The sequence below is a fragment of the Myiozetetes cayanensis genome, unplaced genomic scaffold (assembly GCF_022539395.1).
Source record: "Myiozetetes cayanensis isolate MyiCay16 unplaced genomic scaffold, myiCay2020 scf7, whole genome shotgun sequence".
In the NCBI taxonomy this organism is placed as follows: domain Eukaryota; kingdom Metazoa; phylum Chordata; class Aves; order Passeriformes; family Tyrannidae; genus Myiozetetes; species Myiozetetes cayanensis.
In genome coordinates, this window is record NW_026087964.1 from 8537214 (window position 1) to 8555804 (window position 18591).

Here is an 18591-nt window from a genome sequence, read left to right on the forward strand (position 1 = left end):
GAACTACTCTCCAAAAATTTAAACTCCAATTCTAGAAAAGGGAGTTCTTAGAAAGTTAAACTACAGGTTGGTGTCTTTTTTAACATTACCAAAAAAAAAAAAAAAAAAGCTCAAGGGTATTTGAAGCAGAGCTTAATAAGAAATATGTACATTTACAAATAAACTCAATCATGGAAGCCTCACTCTGTGCTGACTATAGATAGAGGTGTCTAAACTCCACAGGCACAATGCTTCATTAACTTCAAAGCCTCTCCCGTCGCTGCTGTCACACCTGCACAGGGGATAAGCTGGATGAACCACAGCAGGTTACAAGCAAAGCCAGCTGGAGTCTGGCAGGGTATAACAAGCTGCAGTGGACTCCCCTCCTGGGCTAAGGCACCTTTGGAGCCCATGCATGTGCTGCAGGATGGCTCGGGGAGTGAGCTGATACCTCTGTGCTTCCCTCACAGCCGCAGCAGAGCCTGGAGAGCGGGAGGGGTCAGACAGGTCCCAGCTCAGAGCAGAGGCTCACTCTGAGCTCAGGCCCAGCCCTCCCACCCTCACATCGGCACTCGTGCTGTGTGTGATTTCTAAACCAGCATTTAGAAGCAAAAGGACAGATGTGTAAAGACCCGCTATCCACACTAAAGCCATCTGGGGGTTTAGTTTGGGAGGGGATGAAGGGCAGGAGCTGATGTCCATTTTATACATTTACTGAAGAAAACAATTTTTTCCTACAGATGTTTAAATGTTTACTATAACTGCCCAGTCTGTCACCATAACAACTTCTGCCAATTAAAGAAATACTCCCAATCGGTAAATACAAAATACCAACTCCAGAGTTGATAGCAGTCTACCTGCCTTTGTTGGCTATCTTTCCCTTTTGAAACAGCATTTTTATTTATGTCTCCTCCTCCTCCTCTCTCACACATATAGTCACCTACACTTCCAATGTTTTATGAAGAGTTTTATTGAATTATCCAGATACCCATCTAAATATCTGTTATTCACAATGGTTCTGGTATTAGAAACTGCAACTGGAAGTCTCTCCTCTCTGAAACTATTTGTATGTATTTTACTTTATTCTTAAACAGAAGCATGGCAAACCCAGCTGCAATGCTGTTCCACTCCAGTCTTGCTGCAGGTCAGAGAGAAGACTGACGGGTTTCCTCTCTTGTTTTACAGGTAGGCTTAGGGTACCTGAGCCTTCTCCTAGAGACTCTGGTTCAGGCAAGGTAAAATCACTTCAGGACCTCAGCATTCACAAGTACGAACACTACTGTAACATTATAGCAATGCAAGATTCTCCTGCCCCAAGTCTGGGCTGATTTAAACCACTATCTGTGAGTTTTGTGCAGGTTTGGGTCCGGACTGTGCAATTAAATGCAGAAACTAAAACTCCAATTCTGCTTCTGGTCCTATCACCCTTCCCACCCCAAAAGCTAAGCCAACCTAACAGCAGAAAAAACAAATTTAATGTTTGCTATTGTCTAAGACTTTGAAAGAGTAAAATAGTTTCAAAACTTTAAATAGTAAATACTGTGTCTTTCATTGGCCTCTATTGCACGTTTGTTCCTTGCAACATCATTTTATGTGTCTGCTTTCTCAAATGAGCCTTCCCAAGAACTTCGTACAGCAGCAGGGCTGTCCACTTAGGTCTTTCATCCAAAACTTCACGTGCAACCTCTGGTATATAAAAGAAAAATTATTCTTTGCAAACGCCACTACAAATATTTTCTAAAGGAGTAAAAGCAAATATTATGGTTTTTTCAACTAAAAAAGGAAATTTTAGTGCAGCAACACAAAGGGAGACTTTGTGAGCTTAAGTGGGTAATGACCATTTTAAACAGTGTATTGGATCTCCAGCATAAATGATGGAAAAACAATTCTCTATTTTAAGGATACACCTGAATAAAATGGAAAACAGAGAAGTGAAAGATGTTTCCTGCACCACGAATGCCATTTCCTACAGCTGATGACATTTTTCCTCACTCCCTCCATTCACACACACAGTTGAAATCAAGCAGCCCAGGAAAATTCCTGTTCTACACACTTCTGTTGTATTGCTGCTTTCTTGGCAAGACTGCTCTGGACAGCAACATGAGACTGATGAAGCAGCACTGCAAGAATGCAGCAGGATATCACAGCATATTGATCTGGGCACAAGGACAAGCACTGTGGTGAACACACCTCAGCCTGGGAGCTGGGCTGGCCGGAACAAACTCCTTTTGTTTGTGTAAAGTGTTCCATGCTCACTGCAGCCAGGGATGTATCCAACACCACTGTGTTTAACTGGGAGCAGCAGCAGCCTGATAAACAGCACATTTCAGTGGAACTGTGTGTTTGCTGACAGAGCTGAAGTGTAACTGAAGTTTCTGTATGACAGGACACTAAGACAACTTTTAGGAATATCTCTGACAGGGGGATTTGGGCAGGTGAGGAAACCATGACGACTAAAGTTGGGAAAGACCAGATCTAGGAGTATGAAAGCAGTTGCTCATGGGAAAAGTCCCAGCCATAAATAATAAAGCTGGTACTGCCCTGTATGAGGTTTGGTTACCTGAATGCTAAATGCACAGATGGAAAAGCTATGGAAAAAAGGTAGGAGAAATTTGGAGGGGGGCAGGAGGGTAAGGTTTCTCCCCTCTCTCCTTATGAATACAGATGTATTTGACAAAAAAATACAAAAAAACCCACCTTATTTATATTTTGTCATATATATATAAATATTTTTTCCTCAGATAAGAGCTTGACTATTCATACAAATAATTTATTAGGAATTTACTTTATTATTTTTTCTTGGCAGAAGGTAATAGTTTTATTTTGCAACCTCACAAATTTCTGAGAGAGCATTTATGAATATGCAACATTTTTTTTCTCCACCAAGAACTGCTGCAGGTTGTACGTAACAACTTAAATCTTATTTCATCAACAATCTGCATAGGGAGAAATATTAGTATTTGTTTTACTATTTCTTAACTAACAATTTTGTATGAGGCAGGAGTAATTTTTTTTTTATTTATTTCCTTGATTCCATCAGAAGTTCTCCCCTACAGTTACAGGCAAAAGTCCACAGCAAGTTCATACAGCAGCTTAGTCATCTGCCAGTCAGAAAAGTTACACTGATCAGAACTTTGTTCTTCAAGCAAAATTTATGCAAAGCATCTTCTCAGAGCTGGGATTTAGAGCTGTAAAGACCATCTGCTGAAGGTCTTGAAAAAAGGGCACTTCATTGTATTACAGAAAAGTTTAATTAAATTTTACATCTACCCATGTAAATAGCTATTACTTTTTACTAAATGGGTATGTCTTTCAGGATAGGCTATTTGGGCTTTAGATACTAATTTGGAAACCATCACTGATACCTGTCCTCCTTCAGGATGCTGACGAGGGTCACGGCCGTGACAGGAGGCTTGCAGAATGTGGACACAATAAGCACTAAAGGCTCAGTATGGTCTGAATGAGAATTGTCAGAAGTCTTACAACTGACAGTTTCACAACCAAGCACAGAGAAAGTCACATTAATCTGAAAGTACAGATTTCTTTGAACCTTCTCTGCAATCCCTTACTATCAGGAAGAATACAAGAAACACGAGTGCTTTAGAAGTCAAAGCAGCAGTGAACCCATTGAGTCCCATTCCAAAAGATCAGAGGCTAATTTTAGTTCAGCCACCCAGTGAAGATACACTTGGCTCAAGTAGCTGGTCACAAATAAACAAGGGGACCTGAGTCTGGATTTTATGTTTTTAAAACCTACTTGGCAGTAACCTAATTGCTGAATTTCACTGAAAATATATGGGCAAGGGACCCTATGAGATAATCTAGTCTCTACTCTTGCAGAAAACTACAATGCACTATTTCTCTACTCAATCTCTTCAAGGCAGAATTTCCACTGCTTCCCTAAAAATAATTGACCCTTACAGTAATTGTCTGGTTAGAGTTCTTATTCTTCAATTTCCCTTAGTGTGACTTAAGGTCATCACATTCACTTCCTCTGTGTTTACCAGAGCCTACAAAACAACACAGCTTTTCCCTCATCTCCTCCATGAACGTGGCTTCTGCAAAACTGCTGCCTCTGCTTCAAGTCTCTTACTTGAGCTAAAACACCCCCAGTTCCTTCCCTCTGTTTCCATAAGTGGTGATCTGTGTGTTGCTCTCCTCAGGACATCTTTCTTGATACACAGAACCGGAGCTCAGCCCAGAACTCCAGTGGAGCAGTTCCCTCCCCTCTTACAGAAGGGAACTCCTGTTTCTGTATCTCCACGTGGCTTTTGCAGTGTGTCATTGCTGAATTACACTCAGCTATGATCTACTTGAAGATGTTTTTCTGTTTCATATAATTTCCTCCCCTGTCACTCCTCACACTGTGTTTGTGAAGAGGATTATTATTTTCTTTAAAAATTTTAGTTGTCCCTGCAGGTTTGCCATTTTATGTTTTAGACCACTGCTCCAACTTAACAACCTTTGGATTCTAATCCTGTCATCCAGTGTAACTGCAGACTTTCCCAGTTTATTAGTATCAGGGATTTTCATAAACATGCCCCACACCAGGAAAAACAGTCAACTTTCTTTTCCTCCAGTAAACCACTGACTTTTATTTTTGAGAGTGGAATCTTTTTGCTAAACTCATACTTAAAAATTTTCTCAGTTTCTCATGCATTTGGGCCACTTAAAATATTTCTCTGCGGAATTTAAGATAGTCCTTGGTAACACCCCAAGTTCCATTTTCCTCCTTTAAAAAAAATATTTGCTTTTTATATATTTTCTATCGTCCACATGTTCTCAAACAAGTATTCTACTAGGCTTTTCTCAAATTATTTGCTGTTCCTCATGACATTCAGCTGAATATTGCTATGACTAGCTGAAACAGGTGTAGTTCATCTGTACCACTCCTTTACTTAATTGTCTTTTCATTAACAAGGACAATAAATGCACTAATCAATACCTTGGACCTTTTCATTAACAAGGACAATAAATGCACTAATCAATACCTTTTCACAGCTTTCCAAGCCTGTTAGTTCTGTCTCTCAAATATCTTTCAGTCATTTTTCTGTTTCTGATTCACTTCTGGGACTTTCAAGTGTACCATATCTTTATTTTATTGGTTTAATTTAAACCTTGGGTTTTTTTCTCGTGATTTTTATACCGTTGTTGTGAACTCTATCTTTTTTCAAGTCCTCTCATACAAACTAGTACTACCCTTCAATAGCTCAGCAAACTAATGTTTTCTTACTTACAATGTTAGAGCTTAGAGTCTCTGCAGGTGTCTTCATCATCTGCCACAATCAGCATTCACCAAGAACTATCTGGACGAGTCCTTTCTCAGATAGACCAGCCCCAGATTAGTCTCTCTTACAGTGAAGTCCTTTGCCCTGTAAGTGGTCGACTCCACATGCTCTTTTTCCACTTGATTCCCTGGATTTTAAGGCACACAGCAGACTGCTCTGAATTTTGTCTCCCTCTTATCACTACCTGGATTTATGGCAGCTTATCTCCTGCACTGCTGACCTCAGAACCCATGTTTGTAAGACACCCCTCTGTCCTTCCTCTCTTCACAGCCCTTCCTAGAGGGGAGTTGCACACTCACATTACTCCAGTGAACAGTCCCCTCCCCAAACCTCATGGCCAAGTCAGTCATGAGATCCACGAACACTTAAACGGTTTTTGCAAGTAGAATTCCCTCATCCCCAAAACCATTGTCTTAGCCACGTTCAGACCTCAGAAGTGTGGTGCCAATCCCAGCCAAACCCACAGGTCCCTTTATTTAACACAAGGACTCATCAGCATGGGCATTCTTAGAGCACACCTACGAGACTGGGGCCCATATAACATCTCTGACAAGGGATTCAGTGTTGGTATATGCATGGTATATATTCAGAGATCAGTACCTGGTCCAGACTGGGTACTTACCCATTCCATGGCTAAACGGTCAGAGCACTTACTGGGGATAAAGGACTGTACTTTGGGGGGGGAAGGAGGTGTGTTTGTGAGGTTTTATGTAGTTGTTTGGGTGGCATGAGCTGGTAGTTTTTTGCAGGGGTCGCCTGGTTTGGATTTTTTTTGGTGTTGTTTTGTTGGTTTGGTTTTGTTGTTTGGTTGGGTTTGATTTTTTAATCTTGAGGCTAGGTTTATAATTATCATACATGTTTGAAGAACTTCTGCAGGAGCTATTAGCAAATTCCTGCTGCAAAATAAACTGTGATTCTAGAAGTGCTCTAATACAGAAGGTAAGAGGGAGGAAATGGAGTCAGATTTCCCTGCAGTCTTATAAATAGGAGGTATTCAGAGATGTGTGTTTGCCCAGTACATATATAGCTCATGTTTAAGAGACGCAAAACACAATGTGTTACTATTACACTGTGGTCTATATTAATTAGTATCTTCACATCCATTATTTATGCAAAAATATTGCAGGTACCTCAGAACATAACTCAAACTTCATGTTAAATGACAGTGAGTTAAACAATAACTTTAATTTCTGTCATAAGTCAAGCATAGAAACACAGAAGCTTCATTTTAAAAAAATCTTTACAAATACTGATCTACACTAATCAGTTAACACCACAGCTTCTGCTCAAGTTTTCTTTCCCATGCATGTACGTGTGGGGTGTCCACAATAAATGTTTCTCCTAGACTGTCCTAATCCTAGGCATTTCCTATTGATTTTGTTTAATGCTCATGAAAATAAATAATACCACTCTGAAAAAAGAAAAAAAGTTCACACACGTCTTTTATAGACACTTAAGTACAACAAGAAATGTAGATAAATGTTCTTGAGCCAAAAAGTCAATTATTTTCAGACTCAAACTACTGGTGCTTAGAGCAGCCCAGAGTGTGCACACACCTCTCGAGACGTGGTAGATACAGCCAGGTGAGTTAAACCGAGCTATATCATTTTAGTGTCTAATCAGGCTCCTCAAGGCCTCCGGGAAGAGCTTAATTGCAAACCAAACTGGAGTCTAGACTGCTCAGAGGGTTGTTGGCCCTTTGTACTTCTCAGTGGTTTATCAATCTGTAGCTATGAAAACACCTGCAGGATCATGAGACCTGAGCAAGGGAAGCAGTTTTCCTCTTGCACTAAGAAACTTAAGGAAAATAAACTACCAGAGCTTTTTGAGCAATCTTCACTACCAAAGACTCAGAGCTACCATAAACTATCGAACCACTGCTAACTTATACGAGCCACCAACTACCTTCTAGAATGAAAAAGTGGTTGAAGTGAAAGTGAGAATAAACATTCTCATGGAGCACTGCACACCAAAGAGATCTGGAAAGGGCTGCAAGGAAGTGTAGGCTGTTGCTGTCACAAGTAACTGTATTACACCATTTGTTCACTCCTTATTCCCTACTGCTTGATGAAGTCAGATTTCACTTACTCCTGGTAGAAGGCAATTCCAGAATCTGTTCTGACCTACAGTCTGAGTTTATTAATTTTTTCAGTGACTCTTTCCGCAAGGCCTGGCACAAACACAGAAACTTCCCAGACTCAGTAGAGATTTCTGAAGACACTTCATCTCTGTCAACTTAACAGAGCAGCAGGAACCAAGAGGTCTAGAAAAGGTCTGGAAAAGTTACAAATTTGATTCCCTTGTGCAAGCAGCTGACATCAACTTACTGACACAGGGAAGAGAAGCAATTAACTTAAAGGAGGATGAGAGCAGAAACAAATAGGAAAGAAGGAAAATAAGGAAGTCTGATTTTGTTCAACAAAAAGGTGAACTTTAGTTTTAGCAAGAGGAAGGTTAGCTTTCTCATATATGAGTTAGTGTTTCAAACTTATAATTGAGGAGTGTAAAACAACATAAGCTGAGTGCAACTCTTCAGTTGAAAATGAAAACAAATTGCCTCCTAATGTAAATAAGGCAAGTGCTGAATGTGTGAAGAGGAGGCTGAAGAGGAAAAGAAAATATAAGATGTAAGGAAAAGAAAATGTAAGATGCAACTTATACTTGTCCAGACAATATCTCTGGGCTGGCCACACAACTAATTATCTTGATAGTTAAATATTTCTTCTCAAGAGCATAGGGAGCTCACAGAAAGAAAAACTTGGGATATTTTTGGCTGGGAAGAATTTTTGCTCTTGGTTATTACTTAACTTACGGCTATGATTACCTGAAAGAAAACTCTGAGCTTAACCCATAGTTATACTGAGGCTTCCTTACAGTACTGTAGCAGTGATGGATATTTTGAATTCATGTTTTATTTCTTTTTGTGTCTATGCTGACAAGAGGATGTTGTAATTTCCAGACAATACGTTCTTTCTAAAAGTCTTTCTTTGCTCAAGTTTACAACCAGCAATTCAACTCCAAATTCTTCCCCTTGGAAGTAACTACATTGAAAAGACTGGCTTCAGATCTTTCCCTTCAGAATTTTTAAATGTTTGAATCAAAATCAGTAATATTTCATGACTCAAACTTTATGCACATTTTAACATTTTATATGTAAATCAGATAACCTAAAAACCTAAGGTAAACAGATTTAAAAGTCACATGAGTGTACACATGCATATATTTCTAAAGGTATGCAAGATGACACCAAAATGCCTGAAGATGGCTAATTTTTCACAGAATCACTGAATGACTGAGGTTTACAGGGCACTCTGGAGGTCATCATGTCCAACTCCCCCTGCTCAGGCTGGGCCATGTAGAACAGGCTGCCCAGGACCTTGTCCAGATGTCATTTGAAATCTCCCAAGGATGGAGACTCTACAACCTTCCTGGGCAACCTGTGCCAGCACTCGGTCACCCTTACAATAAGAAAGTTTATTCTTATGTTCAGATGGAACCTCCAGTGTTTCTACAATACTGTATTTTCTAGAGATCTATACAATCACAAACATTTAAATTGAACTGTCACATGAGAAACTGCTGGTTACCAGCTGCCAGCTGCAAATTCTGTAATTTTATATATCCACATACCTCTTCATGCTCTCCTGAAGAAACAGGATTATCCTCGTACGTGGGGAAATGACACCCTGCTTTACAACTGCAAAACCTGCCAGTCTCCTCACGTGGCTCCACTATTCTGCAGTTTACTTTAGAGCTCTCCACCGCTCTCCCTTCTAGAGATTCTTTCATACTGCATTCTAAACAGGGATCTTGGTCTCCTACTGGCAACATCCCGGCCGACTCTTCTTGGGAATCCAATGATGTTTGTGCACTCTTCTCCATTCCAGACTTTTTTAATCTGGGAAGGAATTTTCCAGATTCGAGCTCTGATTTCCCATAATAATGCCCTTCTTTTTCTGCATCTTCTTCCAGAGGTTTGAGATCTGCTTGCGGATCCTCAAATACATCTACTTGAGGAGGGACAGCAATACCTCCCTCATCTTTTTCTGACTCAAATTCTGACTCGCTTCCACCACCTGGAGAAAGTTCAGATGCAGAAATTGGGCGAAAGTGAGTCCTCGGAGAAATCCGTATAGCCCTGTACTGCGTTCGATCGACACCACATATCCTGGGGTGTAAAACCTCACTGTCTGAATCAGAGCACAGAATTGACTTAGGTTTAAAACTAGGGCTGAAAGATGCAATTCCTTCTGGCTCAAACGAACACTCTACATGAAGAACTTGCGAAAATGGATTGTTCAGGTCAAAGGAAGAGAATGAGTATTCAAGCCCTGGTTCTTCGACTTGAAAGTTACCACAAGCTCCCAGTAAGTCTTCATGGAAGATAAAAGAAAAACCCTTATTTAATCCGTTATCTCCACTCTTTGATTGCTCGTTCTGTTCAAACGATACAAACGGCCTCCACAGCTGCCTATGGCCGGGGGCAAAGCTATTACCTGGAGTCATGAACACATCTGTACCAGCAATTGTCACCACATCGGAGGCTGCACATTGCAATAAGCTCCCCTTTGAGTGACTGGGTGGCACCACTGCCCATTCTCCATCACTGTTAAAAGTTTTGAGCTCCCCATACACGCCACCAAGTATAAATGAGTTTTCTTTATCCTGGTTAACATCCCAAGGTTTCGATGGCGTGGTATAGTCACCACCATCTACTTTTGATAAATCATTTGAGACAAAGGCTCTCTTCTCTACATTCTCCTTTTGACCTTCCCAAAGGTGATACTCTGATCTCTGCACTGCTTTATTGGGTTCCTGGAGGGTTTCAACTTTTGCTTCTGTATCCAAACAGCAGCAATAGTTATTTACATCAGTTGAAAACAATTCATCTTCTATTCCTTCTATTTCTACCATTGCTGCAGAATTTCTGTCTGTCATATTTGTCCAAATATCTTTAATAACCCCTGAGCTGTAGCCATCTCCATGTGGACTGCTTTCACTACACCCTTGTGTAGTTTCATAGTCTTTACTTTCTGCTTTTTGTTCTAGCTGAATACCACAGACAGATTCTAGCTTAGATTTCTTTTTGAAAATCAAAGTGGGCATTTCTCCTAAAGTTCTAGCTTGTTGCTGGCAGGTTTCTTCTGGCAAAAAATCTAGAATTTCTTCATCTACATAATTCGAAGATACACTAGGAACTACATAATTCATATCTTCAGCATTAAATTGCGTGGATTCTTCATATGGAATATTTAAAGTCTCATTGTCTGAACGTGTTTCTTCCGAGTGTGACCATGGACTACAGGTTCTTGTTGAAAGATTGGAACAGTGTTCATTTTCATCAAAGGCACTATTTTTGGTCCATATTAGCAATCTAGACTGTGTTTTCCCAAGAATATTAGCAGTGCTACTAGAATCTGCATTTTCATTTCCCAAGTTGAGTGTTTCAAAAGAAAATGGTAAAACAGAGTTACTGCATTGCACTTCAAACACTGAAAAACAAGAGTTTATACCAGACCCTTCATTAATATCTGAAAAGAGCTCTTGATTGCCAGCAAGCATGTGTGAATTAAGCATTGTGCTGTCTAGGATGGGGGAGAATCTGATCGGAGAATCTCCTCCAAAACTTTCCCCATCTGCATCACCAGAACTAGAAGATGAACAGCACTCCCAAAATTGAGCTAAATTACTAAGGTCTTGCAAGAACCACCCTTCAGCACCAACAGAGCTGGTCGAATCAGTCCATATTGCACTTTCCCCTTGCAACTCCATTCCATCTAACACTATGCAACATTCTGCCTCAAAATCAGTTTTTTCTTTACTCTTCTGTCGAATCATATTTAAAATCCGACTCTCCCCTTGCATCGTATCTGAGGCACCAGGATCCAACATGGATTGATCAATATCCACTTCATAGAAGTGCGTTAGTTCTGACAGATGAACATCATCTAAATATTTGTCGTCCTCTGGTTGAGAACATATTGAGGTCCCAGCGAGGTCAATATCCTCATTTAGAACTGCAGGCATTTCTACAAAGTGACCATCGATGAAAGTACCTGCTGCGAGGTATGTTTTATGAATATTATTGTTGCTAATACAAAGACCATGCACTGATTCAGACAACTCTTCCACAGCCTCTGATGTCACACCACGTATATCTTCTCTGTTGCGGTACGTAGTCTCCAGCTTGCTCTTCCTGCTGAGAGGAACCAAGTACTCGGTGATCGGCTCAGTATACCACAAGGGCTCTTCTTTATATTCCTTCTCATTTCTGCTGTCTAAATACAAATCTTTCCCATCGCTACCGCCAGCTTCTTTTCTTCCTATTTCTTTTAATGGCCTTTTACCTCTTTTGCACAGTTGTTTGATGGACCCGCTGCTGCTGCTGCTGCTGCTTCCGCTGTGGACTTTTCTGTCAGCCTTTTCACCAGCTTTCACTGACAGCCTGCTCTGCCCATTGCGCCCCTTTTTGTTCCGAACCTCTCTTGTTTTGTGTCTTACTTTGATACATTTCATTGATGCCTTGTATTCACCTTGATTACCACTGGAACTTGAGCCAGCCTCACTGGATCCAGACGACCACGAGCGGGGACGCATCTTTCCCTCAGACTTATGTCGGACTTGCTTTTTGTACAGAACAGGCTTCTCTTCAACAGTGTTGCTACTAAATTTGTTTTCTTTCTCGTTTTTACTTTTCTTCTGCTGCGTTCTTTCCTGTACAGTGGCAGATACTTTATTACTTCTGTCTTTAGTTGCTTCACTTTCACTGTGGCAGTCCTTTGGAGAAGATGTATCCGTGCTAGTTGGTGGAACAGTGGATGAAGATGAGGAGCTAGAGTAAGAGCATACTTTGGATTTATTCCATACAGTCATAATTTCCTGCAGGCAAACTGGCTTTTCAGAAAGAGGAGGAAACGCTTCATAGTACCTAAAAGCAAAACAAAAGGGACATTTAGATCACAGAGCTTCAGATGGGCATTAAGATTAGAAAGTATTACTAAAAACACACCAAAACACCAACAATCTAATGGCCAAAAAGATCTAGTTTGCTCTATATATGCACATGCCACTCATTGCACTATCTGAATTATATCTAAGGGGAAATTAAGATAAGCTTTATAAGTGCTTATATTAATAGATGCTTAGAAATATACTGCTACAAGTAAAACAATTCCCTTTTCAGACCACTAAACATCACTGTATAGAGAAATTGTGGATGCTTACAACAGTGAAGGCCTCTCTCTAGGTTTATTAGATAATGTAGCAATTCACTACAGTCTTCTTAAACACATCTGATATAGATTATAAATGAAAAAGTCCTGAATTTCAGTTAGTTGAGTCCTGAATTCCAGTTTTTAAAATTCTCCTTTATGAAATGAGTCACTACCTGTTAAGTTCTACATAGTTTCATCATCCAGTTATTAAGAAAAAGCTATTAAAAAAAAAGATTAGTTCTTGAGTAGTTTAAAATGTTTAACAGCTTTATAAAACAGGGACAAGATTAAAATATGGTTTTCTTCAATGTTTAAAGTAGTACATGTTTGACATCAGAGAGATTTATACTGAATCACATATATTTTATGAAAACCTATTAAAAACTTTTATAAGTCAGTTATGTGCACATTAGCACAATCAGTTCCCTGAAAAAGTATCATCCACTTAGTAACAATTCTACTAGATTGTTGCTACCAAAGGTTATGATTAAGAGATACAGAAGCAGTTGTATCTCCAAGAGAGGTCAATGATAGAACTCCTGGGTACTTCAGGAACACTGGACTTGGTAACCAGGAGATCACTTCAGTTATCAAGAGCTTAAAGGTTGTGAAAGGGTTGGTTTGCCATTTCTGCTACAGAAGACAGCGAGTTCTGGATCCAGGAAACTGATTCTCTGCCTGCAAGTCTAACATGTCAATTAATGCTGTTTTAAAGGCTTTTAATTTGGCTGACTGACTTAGTCTTAAGGAAACTAAAACACAGTATGGTTTGAGTTCTGCATATAGTCAAATGAAAGTAGTCAGGACTACGACAGAAATTAAACTAGCCCATGGTACCAAATGCTTATATTTAAATTTTTAAGATTAACAAAAGAAGATGGCAGGAAAAAACGTATTTCTTAATTAATATCCACAAAAACAGATTCCCCACAAAGTTAATTTTACTGTGTTAAAATATGGGAGTAAAAGGAGAAAAAAGAAAAGCATCTTAGATAATAATAAGAAAAAAAAATGCATACATTTCTACTTGATCCTTTGCTGTGGGAGATAAATCAGTCTCAGGAGTCAAAGAGCCTTCTAATTTTTTGTGAATCTTCTCCTCTGTTTTGGAAGAAAATTCCAAATGCTTAACAGAAAAATTCAAAAAGCCAGTGTATCTTATAACAGCATTTAACAAAAAGCATCAGGATGTATACCTGTAATAGTAGTAAAATTTCCATAAAGCACTGTAAATAACATAAAGAAATTACAAGTTACCACTCAAGATTCAAGTTTTCCACAGTTGTTTTGTGAAGCCCTGCAAATTTGACCTAACACAACTGGCCAGCAGCTACATGCAACCTCATGGGCTAGCAATGCCCCCCTCCCCAAGACTTCCTACTGAATTTTTAGTTGTTTCCCATTCAAATCCCTACCTCATTCCTGCATTGCTACAAGACACAAAAAATATTTTAAAAATTCAACTGACTTAATATTTTTGTGATTGGTCACATCTAACTTCTCACATTTTTCACTAAAAGGAAATATTCCTGCAGTAGTTCCTGTGCTTTGAGTGGATGTAAAGTCATATTTCCTATGTGAGAAGTGATTCTCAAGATTTCTAGTTCTTTATATTAAAACCTTTAAAATAATTTTCAAAAATGCTGTGGGACATAGTATTTTTTTATCAAAGTAAATGCTCAACATCACCTTGCCTCAGGAAGAAACTGTCACATCACAGCACTATGAAATACTAAGAGCTGAGTTCAAAAACAGAAAAAGGGAATGGAAACAGCTAAAATCACGCTTTAGGCAGCTAAATGTTATCCCTTATTTACAGCTATTTATACTACATGATAAGCACAATAATTTTACTCTAAGTGTCCAAGGCTGCTGCTGTGTGTCTGAACACTTACGTGCAATGAACTTTCATGGAGACACCACAACTTTACATGATGCTCTCTACCCTAAGCTTGACAACAAAGTTCCCATGATCATTCCCTTAAAGCCTGGGAATTTTAAGTACACCTCTCTGTGAGGGATACTTGGATGCTTTTCACAAGAATAGTTAGTACATAACTACTTTGAGGCAAATCTACTCCTTGCAAGCACCAACACACAAAAGGAACAGAATCAAGCCTACTTTATTCTCGGTACTTTTGGCAGGGAGGGGGATGCTAAATTTGGATTATTTATTAAAAAAGCAGGCATAGTGGATACAGACAGTTACAGCTTTCCATGAGGAAAACTGCATTTGTGACTGGCTATTTCTGAGGTAAATAAAGCATACCAGCACAGATTTGCTTAAACTATTTGAATGAAATTATTCAAATGCATTTTAAAATTGCATGGCCTGTGCTAAAAGCTACTGAAATAGCCTGGTCCCCCACTCCCAAGTCTCAGAATGTTGCACAGTTGATAAATACAACCCACGACCTCAGAAGGTTAAACGTTTTTTTCCTCACCTTGCTTACTCTGAAGGTCTTTCAGTTTGGAGCAAAGCTCCTCCACTAACGTTTCAATGCCAGAGCTCTGCACAACAAAACCACAGGGGAGAAAAAAAGAAAAAAGAAAAGGCAACTTACTAAAAAGAATATTCACTTTATAGAAACATATCAACACAGTAAACATAACTTAGCAGACACTCATTTTTCTGTTTGCATGGTAACTACACATTAAAATCAACAGAAATTATTAGTATGTATAAACCCATTCCTACAAATACGTGAATTAGAGGTCAGAATGATTCCACAAAACACAGAGATATGTTCTCACAGGGGTTTCAAACTACAAGTCACATTGTTGCACTATTGGATATCCAAGGTTTTGCAAACACTGTGCTGTCACATTTACTGCTCTGTGTCACTAAGGATTTAGCCAGAAGTCTCAGGGGAAAAGTTCAAGCACCCACTGATCACTAAGACGCATTTCAAAAAGCTAAGCGTGATCCTTTAGGCTGCACAATTTATATCTGTGGGAAAGGGACTGTTAAAAGGATACAGAAAAGTCAGACATGATTTTCTGCCTGGAGAACAGTAGGAAGAACAGTAGGAAGGAGAACAGTAGGAAGAATGCATGCCTGGGTGGCAGAGAGGGAGAGGAAATGCTTTCACTATATCCTCATGCAAAACTCATCCCACAGTTTTGCCAGTTTACAGTGCCCATGTATTTTTTCTTTTTAAACATTTGTTATTAGCTCAGGAGAGCAGAGGGAAAAATAAGCACCTTCTTCATCTTCCCTATAAGCCTCTATTCTCCTCCTCTGTTCCTCTACATAAATACTGAAATACTGAAAATAAGCACACACACAAAATAGTCCAATATATTTATTACCTATCTGGGAAAACCCCATGCTATTCCAATGGAATAAAAGTTGAATTTCAGTTAGTGAAATACTAAACACCAACCTCCAGACTTTCTTACTGGCCATTCTTATTGGAAGGAAAACTAGGTAAGATGGGTACTGTGTTGATGCCTAAGGCATCATGTAGATATTCATGTTCTCATTAATTCCATGCTTGGGAATCATGCTTGGAGACTGCACTTCCCACTTTCCATAACTGCAAACAGAGCTGGAATCACAGCTAAACACAACAATCCAGAACTGTGAGGAGGATACAAGAGATCCCCTGCACGTCATCGAACAGCCAGGAGTGGTAATGAGGGAGAACTACGCAGCTTCTTGTATCCTATGCACAGTTTCCTCAGCATCAACTCCATCATCACGGGAACTCCAGTTCCAATCATTCTTGAAGAAACTTACACAACACCCCTAGAAAATCATCTCACTTTCTGAATTTAACATGATCTTCTGTCCATGTAATTATGGAACAGGTATTCTCTCCAAAAGTAACACCGATCAAATATTGAATTACAGAAATGCATTAAAAAAAAGAGTTTGATTTGCTGTCACCATGGTGGTATAAAGATTTCATTTTTCCAAGATCTAACAGTTTCTACTCCTTCATAATTACCGGTCAGAAGTTGCTGAGAAATATGAGTATATGTTGCTAAGGCACAAGAAAATATCATGGAAAAAAGAATGCTAATTCATACAGTGAAACTAGCTTGTTTAATTCACTGTCAGATATACACACTCGAAAAATCATATACTGAAGCAATCACTTATATGCTAACTTCTGAACTTTAATTATTTGCAGCCAAGTGAGAAAGAAAGCAATTTTCTATTCCTAACTGCATTGCTGCACTGAAGTGCTAAATATAAACCTTTATGCCACATACTTAACTGAGGATGACTTAGCAATATCAAACTTTAGAAGGCATCTTCTACATTAGGAAATTTACCAACACAAATTAAATTATTTAGAAAGAGCCAAGCAGGACAGTAATATATGTAGTTGTAATAATTTGTCACTTTATGCCTATATCACTCCTGACTTCCCCCTCCTCCCCCCAAAAGGCCAACAGAGGAGGAGCTGGCCTTGGTTTTCCTCAGCTCCCCAAACTGTCTAATCGAACAAACACCTGTAGCAAACACTCTAAAAAATACCGATTTACTTCCTTAGCTTAATTATAACATAAAGTCAGAAAAAAAATGCCCCAAATCAACAACAATATGCTCACCATTATACCGAAGGAGCGAAAACTTTTGGAAACAAATGCTTCATTTCCCCCTGTACCATGAAACTAATACTGGAGTCAGCTGACACCGCTTGCTGTCCTGCACCACGCTGAAGGAGACAGTGCTGGCTTTGAAAGGGGGGGGTGGGAACCCACTGTGCAGAACACCGAGAGTCTGGAGACCCCTCGCTCAGCTTCTTACTGCAGTATATCAGAACAAGCCGCAGACTTAACGCAACAAATGCCACGGCAATTATTTCCTGTATGACAACGGCGTTCTCGGAAAAAGAGATTTACTTGCTGTATTTTTTTATTGTTTAAGTTAATGCTTTGTAGGCTATAAAAACCCACAGAAAGTTAAGATGTTCCAGGCACTGGCTATGTGCAATAGGACACAGTTAAAACTAGGTGATCTGCTTGAAGTGCTTTGCTTATGTTCAAATTTAAAGACGGTCCCCAAATAGTACATTTTTCAATATGGAAGTCTTAGTGCCCAATTATGATTGCTTTTGTAATTCCATCACAAAAGGCTTAAACCTCACAATTGTCTGTCCCAGATTTCTACTAACCTGTTTCTCTCATTCAAACTACAAAGCATGTCACTTTTTAATTCATATTTTTTATACAATATTTCCTGCACACCAAACATATTTTATTCTGTGCTACTGTTTTCAATATATTTCTTTTTCCTTCTTCTGATTTAATGTATATCTAGTTCCACCAAAAGTTGTTCTTTTTGGCTTTTGATCAGCTGGCTGAAGCAAGGGGAGGATTACATAAAGGATAGGTGTTATGTTACTGGCAAAGGAGTGACTGTGCTAACAGATAAATTAAGCTTCTGAACTCACCCAGCATGAACAAGAACAGTCAATCTGACTGCTGGAGTTACAGGACTCCAATAGCCAATGTCTTCCTCACTGACCAACATGGCTCTATTCAGAGCCAAATTAATGCAGTTCTGCATAACAAACAATGAAACCAATTTAAACAAACAAACAAACAAACAAACAAAAAACACCACAGGAAAGTCCACACAAGTTTTTACATATATATTTGTAAATATGTTTGTTGGTTTTGAGGTTTTTTGGGTTAGGATTTTTTTTTTTTTTTAACATACACACATATAATGTCTAATATTAAATCAAAGACCTTTTGAATACGCTCTACTTTGGAAGTAGAGCAGTCACAGATGACAAGTGGTAACTCATTAGTCTAAAGCAATCCAACTGCTTCGGTACGTACATTCACACCTCTGTAAAGCTGCAAAAAATGTTCCCAGAAGATATTGAATCTATAAGTGTAGTTGCTTCTGAAATATTTTTATGAATTTAAAACATTCAGTTAAATTGTGAACCTTGGAAAAAACCAATATTATGTACACCAAATTCAAATCCACTAAAAACTGTTGCCTATGTTAACAGTGGGCACTGGCTTCTGTGTTCTCAGAGGTTTGATAAGAAGCTGTTAAACATTAGGTCCTCTCAGATTCTTGACACATCACTTTAATTCGTGATGATATTCATCTCTGTGAGCAGGTTAGTTCTGAATGT

The 18591-nt window shown here is 39.1% G+C and overlaps 1 protein-coding gene across 1 annotated transcript in view; it reads right to left on the reverse strand.

Annotated features, from left to right (window-relative positions):
* Positions 1-18591, reverse strand: part of KIAA0232 (KIAA0232 ortholog) — a 66295-nt gene that overhangs the window by 6772 nt on the left and 40932 nt on the right. The window contains exons 4-6 of the mRNA XM_050337697.1: positions 14926-14992; positions 13501-13582; positions 8898-12195 (exon numbers count right to left, since the gene is read on the reverse strand). Of these exons, the coding sequence (XP_050193654.1) occupies positions 8898-12195; positions 13501-13582; positions 14926-14992 (3447 nt within the window). The remainder of the gene's footprint in view (positions 1-8897; positions 12196-13500; positions 13583-14925; positions 14993-18591) is intronic.